Source organism: Arachis hypogaea, chromosome 5, assembly GCF_003086295.3.
Source record: "Arachis hypogaea cultivar Tifrunner chromosome 5, arahy.Tifrunner.gnm2.J5K5, whole genome shotgun sequence".
Taxonomy (NCBI): Eukaryota; Viridiplantae; Streptophyta; class Magnoliopsida; order Fabales; family Fabaceae; genus Arachis; species Arachis hypogaea.
This window is the reverse complement of record NC_092040.1, coordinates 42,790,280-42,801,616: the sequence shown is the minus strand read 5'-3', so window position 1 is coordinate 42,801,616 and position 11,337 is coordinate 42,790,280. Positions and strand designations below refer to the sequence as shown.

The following is an 11,337-nucleotide window of genomic DNA, read 5'->3' as shown; positions in this document are numbered from 1 at the left end:
CTCCAATCTAGTGCATAACCTAATAAGCCATGTTTATGCCTTTGTAAGAATATTCATAAGAGTCCACTATCTTTATAACTAACCATACAATTCTCCTTAATACCTAAGTCAAACATAAATAATATTCTTTCAAGCCCCAATTTAGTGACATATTTCGTGAACCATTGCACAATTCATCAAAATCTAATTTTGTAGCTGTGATTACTTTAGGAATAAATCATACCTGTAGCATCCATCGATAAAACCCCTTGTGGTATTTTCATTTAAGTTGTTGGATATTAGGGGAATGCAATTAACAACACTAAACCTTGCATTTAACTCATTTGTATTTCCAGCAACATCTTCGTTGGGTGGTGTGTTGCCGATGACTGACTACATATGTGAAGCTACAATAGGATCTATCTGCTATTTGCAATTATCACGCCAGGTCACTACATAATTCATTGGAGCATGCATTTTTAATTTTCATCATGACAATTCAATTGCAAGTACGACAATGTAAAAGACCACAAAAAGACAAATTACTATTTGTGTGAGTGAGAAGTAAGGTGTGCTAGAAGCACTCATAACCTCATGAGTTTAGCTTCATCAATTGTGGTGTTCAATTCTTGATTCGTTGCCTGGGTTTATTCTTTTCCAATAATAGAACAAGTCCTCTTTGTGTGACCTTCTTTCCCATAATTTTTACACTTTCTCCTCCCTTTTTTCATCTTTCTTCAGTTTTGGTGCGCCTTTTGTCTTCACAGCGCTTGGGTCACCAATAATGCTCTGTGTAGGTGCCTCCTCTGTACATTGCTTCTTTGAGATCTTTGTTTCAATCTCTCTTGTCAATATGCACACTTCTTTCATTGTGTGATGGAAAAGAAGAAGCTCTTGTGCTCCAATGAAAGACATCCGAGTGGTGGCCACAGACAATGCTACATATCGCATTAAAAACCCTCTCTCTTTTTCGATCTCACTTTGCCTAACATTTGTCTCATTGAAAAATTGCTTTGCTCTCTTAGTCTATCTCTTTAAAATGAGCTTCTCTGGAATTTCTTTATAGCCTTCTTGTTTCATGACACAAAACATATGTCTACAAGGAATTTCCTCACTATTCCATCTTTTGCATTCACACTTTATATTCTTGTCATTGCGATCATACATAACAGTGTACAAGCGATCCCTATTCTCATTATGATACACCTTATAAATCAGTGTTGTGGATATACTTCGATCTTTTATTAACTCAAGTGCAACCACGACCTGAATCTCCTTTTTAACCAACCCGTATATTTCCTTCATGTATGCTTCTGCAGCACTATGTTCAAGATTGGTTAAACCGGTGGTTAACACAGCTTCACCATAGATAGTCTTGAATTGGGCAACCATTTCATTATTCCTGTAATCTCGAACAACACGTTCAAGATTAGTCACCAAGTTCAACAGACAATGACGAGAGTTAATGAAAATTTTCACATAATTGTTGATGCCCTCACATTGTGAGGTAGTCCTAAACCCAGCAAAAAATTTATCCATCAAGTAAGAGCTAGCCCAATTTTCCTTCCTAGCATATTGAATGTTAACCCAGCCATTATTTTGCAGACCAAAAGTATCCACCATCTTAGCCCAACGGAGCTTGAACTCATCGAGATGCCACTTACCATACATGCACTTTTTAAATTCTGCACAAAATGTTGGATCCTTGATGTTAGACATTACATTTTTTTAAAGGTGCCAACCACATAATCTATGGGTAGCATTAGGGAATACATTTGCAATACCCTCTTTCATGCCTTCATCTCCATCAGTTACCACAACAGTAGGAGATTTACCCAGCATAATATCCAAAAAGTTCTTCAACAACCATGTGTAAGTCGATCCTGATTCATCCTCTAATACAGCGAGGCCAAAATACAAGTTTGCCTATGGTGATTACTACCAGAAAATATCACCAGTGGCTTTTTATACTTGTTCTTTCAGTACGCGATATCAAATGCTAGGACATTGCGAAACAACTGGTAATCAGCCCTGGACAATCCATCTACCCAAAATAAGTTGCCCAATCTATCTTCAGGGGTATAACTATAGCGTGCCATCGCCATCGGGTCTAGATCATCCTTGCCACTAAAGTATCCTATGGTAGCATTTGAATCGCCACCAATAATCTTTGCTCGTCTACTTTTTTCTATTTAATTATCCAAATTTTTCTTTGAAAAGCCAACTCTATGATACCCACCTGCTTGTCCAGCTAGATATCCCATAATTTGAGAAGTAGGGAGTCCATGCATGATCATTGTGTCAATCTAAGCTTTGTTTGCATCGGTCAAATGACGATGATTTGGAATTAGGTGGATAAGGCATTGTGGTATTAACTCATGATTATGCTCCTCGAGTAGTTTTCTAACCCTCCAAACTGAAGAACTTTCATCAAGGTACATGGACAGCTTTGCCTCACAACCAGTTTGAGTCTCTGCCTTGTGCTCCCTCTTCTAATTCGGATTGTTATAGTATTTCTCCTCTCTGTGTCCTGCCTTATTGCAAAAGAACCGTCGCCTTCTATATTTCCCATGTTTGCCACAAACAGCATCTCCCTTACGGACTCTAAACCCAACACTTTTAGCGTAACTAACATAGCACTCATATACTGCATCAGATGTCATCCATGAGTGGTTCCTTATGTCCTCTGTTGTTAGAACACCACAATATCTACTGCTTCCACGACATGCACATGTGCAACTTACATTCTCCTGTGTCTCTTTCATGTTTTGGCCTCCCTCATCACTTTCAAAGTATGTTGCTTCTCCTTCGATATCCATCTCCCAATGCAAACCAAACTCCAGTTTGAATTTATATCGTTAATGTAAAATCAAATTATAACCAAAAACATAATCATAATCCTATTTTTAACATATATTGCTGTGATAAAATTAGCATTCAAAAATTATTGTTAAATTCTACACTACAATGACACACATAAGGATCCAATAAATATATTTTGATAGTAATTTAGTTTTTAAACATGAAAATAGAAATTCTTAAACAACCACATAGGAAGGGACTCTTAAAACTATATTAAAACTCTTGTTTTCTCTTGTATCATCAACATAAAATTTAAGTTTCATCTATTACTCATTAAGACAACTACCTCAAAAATTTCGTCATCTAAGAAATATTACTTTCACAAATAATTCTTTAAATATGATTATTTTGAATATATTTTTTTACAAAATTATTACTGATTATTTAAAGGACTAGCTTTTAGAAAATGATTAACAAAGGCACACACATAACCGGATATGGGTTAAATAATGAAATTTATTAAAAAATAGGCTACCAAAAATTTCAAAAATAATTATTTTGTTTAATGCATAAATAAAACAATGCATCTAGTATTTTCCACTATCAATGTATATCCCATATCTATTCTTACTTTGAGCTTGAAATAAATTACAGTTATGGGCAAAAACTTACCAGGAGCTGCTGAAACGATATCACTCTTCGATCTCCAGATACCTACAATTGCTCAAAACTCTTTAGGAAATTTGAACTTTTTTCACTATATCAACCTTGTACATAATAACCACAACGTACTTTGTCTTCGTCGTCTTTGGACAACTACTTCAAGCTGCCATACCAGCTACGTGATATGAAGGGTTCACTCCCCATGTAGATAAGGGCGGAGCTTAGTTGAGACAAGGGGGGACCATGGCCCCCCAAATTTTTTATAAAAAAATTAGTAGTACTTTTTCAAAAAATACTTTACTATGACTTAAAGTATCCAAGTTCAATAACGATTTGGACTGAACTGAGTGTATTCGCATTTCGCAGCTCTCTATTCAATAAGCAACACTCCCTCTACTTTTGAGTTTAAATATAAAAAATTAAGTATTTTTTATTTATTTAATTTAATATTATTTTATATTTTACTGTTTATTTAATTTAATTTAATTTTTTATATGATAAAAAATATTAGAATATTCAATAAGTATTGATATTATTGTATTTGTATAAATTGATAAAAGAAATTCAATAAATATTATAAATTTTAATATTTGTCCTTCTAACTTCTTTTTTACATATTTTACAGGATATATATTCAAATTTTTATATAAAATAATCATGAAAAATAAAAAATTGATGAATTTCTAAGAGGAAGGCTAATATTTAAGAAGGAGAACATATAACTTTTACAATATCAACACCTATAGATAATTTTTCTACTTTAATCAATCACAAAGAAAGTGAGATACAACCTTCAAAAGTTAAAAAAGTTGCATCTAATGATTTTGACCTTAATTCTTTGGAACGAGATCCTGGAAAACAGCTTCAAATTTGACTATCACCCAAATCAGAAAGATGAAGTTAGACGAGCTTATCTTAAATGAGGTCCATATAAAAAATATGTTGACAATTATTCTTTCTCTGACTCCCTCAAAATTTTGTTTCAAGCTCCGCCACTACATGTAGACATAAGAAGCTGTTTTCTCTAGTTTACATTGGAAGATTGAGTCTTATCAATGGTACATAATAAGGTTTTATTTTTTATTTTATTTTTATTTAAAATTTTAATTTAAATAAAAATATCAAAATACAAACTCGGTTTACTCAGTTCCGAATGAATCATTGGGTTCATCTAGTTGGTTTATTAGAACTATGTTAACTATCATGTTATTCTAAGTACATTCATTATTTTCAATGGGTTCCACAATATTAATGTCATCCTAACACACGGCAGTATTAGATAGATTTAAGGAAAAGTATGAGAAGCTAATATATGTAGCGTACAATATGTACAATAAGGGTTAAAATCAAATGACAGTTAAGTTAATTAATTTCAAAATTCAAATTAAAAAAAATAAAAAATCCCATCCTATAAAACAAATATGTTCTCTGATTAGTATTCAAGCTCTCTCCCTTAAACCCTAATCCCTCTCCCCCAAACCTCCAACGCCGTGTCGTCCTACGCTACTCCTAACAACCCGACGTGCCTTTTCTTCGCACCGTTACCACGCTGCGGCGGCACCAATCAGACTTTTGTCATCCCGTTCTCATTGTAGACCGCCACAGCCACCGCCATTGACGCAGGAGCCCGCGCGAAGGACAGCAACATGTCGTCACACCGTGGCGCCATCGTTCGGCGAGCACTCGTCCTTCCTCCTCGACGGAATCAACCATAGCCACTGCCGTTTACGAACGCTCGCGCCCACCCAGTTGCGATTCGAGGAGCTACCACCACTCCGTCCCCCTTTCACTCGCGATTCGTAGTTCATCGCCACAGTCCCCTCTCCTTGTAGTTCACAGATCGCTGCCGCAGCCCTCCTCCCCTCGCAATTGCATCATCATGGATCACTGCCGCATTCCAAAAGGTCGTCATTTCACCCTTTTTTTTAGAATTTTATGAAATTTTATGAAGCACTAAATTAGATATTCATTCTCTATTTTTTAAGCAGATTTCAAAAAGAAAAGGCCACTTAGCAACTAATAATGATTTGTTTCCTTAAAATCACTCTTGAAAAGGTAGTACAAATGCTTCTTTTCTAGTTTCCTCTATTTAGAATTCTATTTTATGATGGTTTCTTTGAGTTATAGTCTCTAAATAAGTCTTAACTCATAGATAAGATCTTATACTATGGTCTAACTAAATTGACATAAATAAAATGCAGAAATGTAAGTTATAGGCCGCAAAGAATTTATATTCTAGAGAGAATAGTGTTTTGTATATATCGATTTTCTGTTTTTTGTTTCTATTGCTTGGAGCTCCAATGGTTCTTTTTCTTGAAGAGAAGCATATATATATATATATATATATATATATATATATATATATATATATATATATATATATATATATATATATATATATAAGTTCTAGAATTTAATTTTGATGCACTCTCAGTGTAAAGTAGTTTTAACATATTAGGAATTAGTGTGGCCTAAGAAATACATCTAAGTTAATTGAAGTATTTAGTTCTTTGGTGAATGTGGTTTCAAGTGTGGCCTTGTATATGATTATTATGAGAGGTGAAATAGTTCTGATGCTACGCAATTTTTGTGTTTTAAATCTTCCTGCACGTGCATTTTCAGGGTAAAACTCTGGCTTTTGTGTTGCCCATACTAGAGTGTTTAATCAATGTCCTACCAAAATGTTTAGAAAGACCGGTTTTGGGAGGGCTCCAAGTGTCCTTGTTCTTTTACCCAATAGGGAATTGGCAAGTCAGGTATACTTAACTTACAATAGCTGACTGCGGAAGTTGTTTAAGTTCTTTTATTTGTAGTTATATTTATGTTTGTTTCTTCTGTTGTGGATTAGGTGTATGCTGATTTTGAAGTTTATGGTGGTGCAATGAGACTAAGTTCTTGCTGTTTATATATGGTGGGGCTCCATACCAAACTCAAGAGAATAAGCTTAGGAGAGGTGTTGATATTGTTGTTGGCACTCCAGGTCATGTGAAGGTATTGCCTTTATAATATTTGTTGGTTTCATATAATAGTTTTTTATTTTTGCAATATGATTCATACATATTGCCAATGTTGATAGTAGAATCTTCAGTTTATTTAATGGCTATTATTGATTTTATATAGGATCATATAGAGAGGAAAAATATTGACTTGAGCCAGCTAAAGTTTTGTGTCCTTGATGAGGCTAATGAGATGCTCAGAATGGATTTTGTTGAAGATGTGGAACTAATTCTGGATATTTGGTTTGATTTTTGCCTCTTTTGCAAGTTGTTTTGAAATTGATTTCCTTGTGTAATGACCGCCAACTGTTTTTTTCAAATAAAAATGCTTGGATTCTACTTTTTCTATTTTTCCTCTTCTCTTAACTCTCCACCGTTATTGGAGGTTACACTGTCTGGCTTTAGGCTGGATGTTCATTTTACTAGGTAGGTCGATAGTTATTTTCATTCTAATTTGGATGTTTATTTGAATTGGATTGAATTTAATATAATTTTGCCTGATTAGAAGAATTTGTTAAAAAATATTGCGAGCATGGTGCCTATTATAAACTGAAATTTTACTAACACGCTTAATCCTATTTAAGTTAGTCATTTTCTTGGTGGTTTATATTGCTGATATTTATGTCATAGTACCATATGTCACTTAATTCCTTTGGTTGGTTTTTTTGTTTGTGTTCGATTGCAGGTCGTGGAAGTGATATTTAATATTGATTATACAACCAGAGTCAAATTCGGACCAATTCAATTCATTGAAGCAGACCCTAAAATAGAAACCAAACATCCAGTAACATGCTAAAGTAACATCAATTGCAATCATCTACACTAACATATTATGCCACATGATCCAATACACTCAAATTGCAAGATCTGAAGTTTTCACTATGAACAATCAGGAATCTCAACAACATAATCTGTATATACAACTAGAAGCAACAACAACAGGGATCATGAAAGTCAGAATTAGCCAACTAACCATTGATTGTCGACGATAATCTGTGCTCACGGCTTCAACTAGAGGAACCTGGAAGCAAAACCCAGCCCGCAGGCTGACGCAGGGCATGCACACGATCCGTGTTACTGGTGCAGCGAAAGGCACTCAGTCCAGAGTTCCCTTGCCGAGCGAAGTAGCTATCACTAGGCACAGACAACGCGCGTGTAGGAAGGTTGAGCGATGCGCTTCGGGTCAGCGCTAATGGAGGCTCCAAGCCCTGCTTGGGAAGATTGGTGCGCGTGAAGGAGGCAACGCCGCTGTAGTTCTGTTCGCCGCCGGTGCAGGTTCAAGGTCGGGTGGAGGTGTGGGGATTGGATATTCAGCAGCAACTTTGGAGAGCTGTTGTGGATAGGGTTACCGTCAGTTGAAATTAGGGGAATGGATTAAAATTAGGATTAGGAATTATGTGATTTTTTTAACCATTGTTTTGTCGATTTTTTGCAAATCGACGGTGGTTCGATATCTAGTGGTCTGGGAGCGAAACTTACTCCTCTTTGCAGGTACCAGTTTTCTAAAGGTGCATCAAAGTATCTTCGATTAGATGAATTTTGGAATAAAAGACAAATTAAAATTTGTAAATCAATAAAAGAAACAAAAGAGTAGAGTTTTCGAATAGAAAATGTGCTGAAATCGAAAAAAGATTGCGTTAAAATTAAAAGAAAGCGGTAAAGTACCCTTGACTGAGTCAAAGGGGTTTGACATGAAAATTAAAAGTGCAGACATAAATCAAACATTGAAATTAAAGAACATTTGAAAGATAAACTTGCTTGAAAAATAAATTTTACAAGAAGATAAATTGAAGAAGTAAAAACGTGGAAGGAACCCTACAGAAAAGTAACTCGAACGCAGACTCTGAAATTCTCTGGGGATGTGAGTGTGTTTGAGTCTTTTCTGAGTTAAAGTTCCAACCCTTATTTCCTAAAAATTTCTACTATTTATAATCTACATTTGGTAATTGACAATTAACTACAATTAATTACAAAATCACAGCCTTGAATGCATATCCCTTGTTAACTGTTCCCGCCTCTTTGCCTATAAACGTTACCTATGATTTCCTCACGTGATAAAAGCCTTTAACTTCTCCACTACCATAACTGCTCGATCCACTAATTCGAATAAATTATTCGATTACCTTACTCGAGTACCTTGTTCGATTGGACTTGTTCGATTTAATAAGGGCCTTGAGATTGAATCCGTGTCGAGTACCTCCGTCTAATGCTTGCACGTGTATCTTTTCGAAAACTGCTTATGTCTTCGACCTCTTTACTACTTCGAACCATTTGCCTTCATCGAAAAATATTTTTCCGATCAACAACCATAAAAAATCAACATCCCTTGACTTTAGGATAAATGTGAATAATTTTCAGTTAGGAAAGTATAGAGAGCCTATAGAATATTTGTGCAATGCGTACAATGGAGGTTTAGGGAGTATTAGAGATATAACCATTAGTGTTACATTTTTCCATTAACGTAAGCTTTTAGGATGAGTGATATCATGACATGGTATCAGAGTTATAGATCCGAAAGGTCACATGAGATGTTTATTATCCCTATTACCCGGATGGTTATTCTGGATATTATGAGTAATGTTCATTTTGTAACTCATATGGCCCATTGTACACATTGTACAAATATTCCATTGGCTCCCTAGCAGGATTCTTTTCAATTTATCTTGTATTGAGCCATATAAACAACCCATTGTACACATTGTACAGATACCCTATTGGCTCCCTAGCAGGATTCTAGATTTAAAGTACTGTCTTTGCCCGAAGACAAAACACCCATCACTATGTGAGCAGCGGCCCAACTTTATTACCTTTATGTAATTTATTTCATTCTGTGCATGTTCGCACCACTTCTCCTTCAAAGAAAACTCTTGTTGATTCAAAATTGCTTCAAATATTTGCCATTCATTGATTTTATTTAACAACTTGTATCGACATGTTTAACTTTTTACCCATTTTCCGAATATAACTTGACAATTTGGTAAGGCCGTTCCAGTTTGGGGATCATTTGCCATAAGTTTTTTTATTTCTTTTCAAATGATAAAATAACTTTTAAGACTAATTCGCCAACTTGAAAAACTTTTTCCTTGGCAATTGCAAACAATCAAAATGATTTAAAAATGTAATATTTGGAAGCTGAAACCTATTCTTTTTGCTAGTATTAGTTTTATGTGCATCAAAATTTTTACTTTGTCAATGATGAAGAAGAAAGAAGAACTTTGCAAAATCAAAAGTAAACATGAAAAAGAAAAGTAAAAAACTATTGAATTTGATAAACTTGAAACAAACAACACTTGATAGAATTTTAAAGTGTTTGCAAAATAAATAAAACTCCATAGAAATTAGGAGCTCACATTACAAAGAAGAAGAAAAATCAACTTGCTAAAACGAAATTAAAAAAAAAACATAAACTTTGCAGGAGGAAACAAAGATTACAAAATCAAAAGAGATGTAAAAGGAAAACATAGAAGGAAACCTAGGATAAAATATAGTTTGTTTTTCTTTCTTTTATTTTTCTAATTTTTCTTTGATTAGACTAGTTCTGACATAATTGTTTCTGCTCATAAAATGGCACATTTGGCAAAATAATCCTTGCATCAATAAGAAGATTGGAATGCTATTATAACTGCAGCTGTTATGAATTGAGAGAAAAATGGTTTATCTCAGTGTCATTCTATATCATTTAGAACACTGATTGATTTTGTAGAACTTGTTTAGGATTCTAAGCATAAAAACATATATAGAACATCTATGATTTCGTGCAGTGATCATTTCTTTCGAATAGACTACATGGAATTTGTGCAGGTTGGTTTTAGATTTCAATGCAACTTTGCTTATTCATTTTCTTATGAACATTTCATATGACTAGTGATCTCTTACATGCATAAACATGTTAATTCGCATGCTGATATATTGATATCTTGTCTTTCGATAGATGGGAGGTATTCTAAGTCGTGTTTCTCCTAAGATCAATATTGTTCTATATTTTCATTTTGCACCTTGGTTTACTGAGATATTTGCATTTTTGTTCTTTATTTATCCGTAGTCGTGCCTCTGATTTTGAAGTAGTTAGAGTTGATGAAAGTGGCCGGATCGGATACGTCAGTTCCTGAAAAATCCAAAGGGGCCTTGTTAACATCTGTAGTTGTTATTTGTTACTCTTTCAAGTTCCAATGTCTTAAAAATATTGAGCAATCATATAACTATAAATATGGTTGATTCAATTTAAAGCCGCAATTCGCTGATTGAATTACTTGTTCTAATAAAATGTGGATACAAGTGTTCTTGACTTAATAGACTGAAAGTTTTATACATATGTCAATTATTAATATTATTATTTACTATCTAATTAAAGCTTACACTTATTTACTATTTTAAACTGTGATTACTAGCTATAGCTATTGATTATTAACATTTTCTAACTCACTAGCAATACTAGTCACTGGTCACTACTTGCACTAATTATATCTTAGTATAGTATTTTTTAAACAAAAGACAAGAATAAATAAGAAAGATATTCTATGTTGTTATACCTTGGAAATCAGTAAAGTACTACAACTCAGCTTTTTGTTTGATATAATTGTTTGAGATATATATAGCCACTAATATATGAGCATTGATTAGCTGCTTCTTGTAGGTAATGTTGGTTTGTTGCAGCACAAAATCACGATGTAAGAGACTTAGTAAAAATTGTTTTTCAGGTAAAACCTTAAACTTTTTGTATATTTACATATTGTAATTTTTTCATTATGTGAAACATTTTGTATTCTTATGTTTATCTGATTTTACTTACTTTTGATGAATTGCGTATGATTTTGATTTTACTTTGCTTACTCTAGTCTCCAAACTCTTGGTCTCATTAGTCATTCCATAAATTAATACCAAATTATCATGTGTGTTT

At 33.9% G+C, this 11,337-nt stretch overlaps 1 protein-coding gene and 1 long non-coding RNA gene across 4 annotated transcripts; one reads left to right on the top strand and one right to left on the bottom strand.

The window, feature by feature from the left end:
- Window positions 1-1,005: 1,005 nt before the first annotated feature.
- Window positions 1,006-2,084, bottom strand: LOC112803517 (protein FAR-RED IMPAIRED RESPONSE 1-like). The gene is made up of 3 exons (XM_025847005.1): window positions 1,986-2,084; window positions 1,764-1,905; window positions 1,006-1,664 (listed from the first exon to the last, which is right to left on the bottom strand). The coding sequence occupies exons 1-3, from the start codon at window positions 2,082-2,084 to the stop codon at window positions 1,006-1,008; spliced, it is 900 nt and encodes a 299-aa protein (XP_025702790.1).
- Window positions 2,085-4,878: 2,794 nt separating this feature from the next.
- LOC112801524 (uncharacterized) lies at window positions 4,879-8,051 on the top strand. Of its 3 annotated transcripts, none has more exons than XR_011882106.1 (5): window positions 4,879-5,348; window positions 6,067-6,200; window positions 6,293-6,435; window positions 6,565-6,683; window positions 7,126-8,051. It is a non-coding gene; the product is annotated as an uncharacterized lncRNA (long non-coding RNA). The 3 variants fall into 3 exon arrangements; XR_011882107.1 differs by adding an exon at window positions 5,433-5,499 and having other exon boundaries at window positions 6,565-8,051; XR_003818856.2 differs by having other exon boundaries at window positions 4,880-5,348; window positions 6,565-8,051.
- Window positions 8,052-11,337: the final 3,286 nt, after the last annotated feature.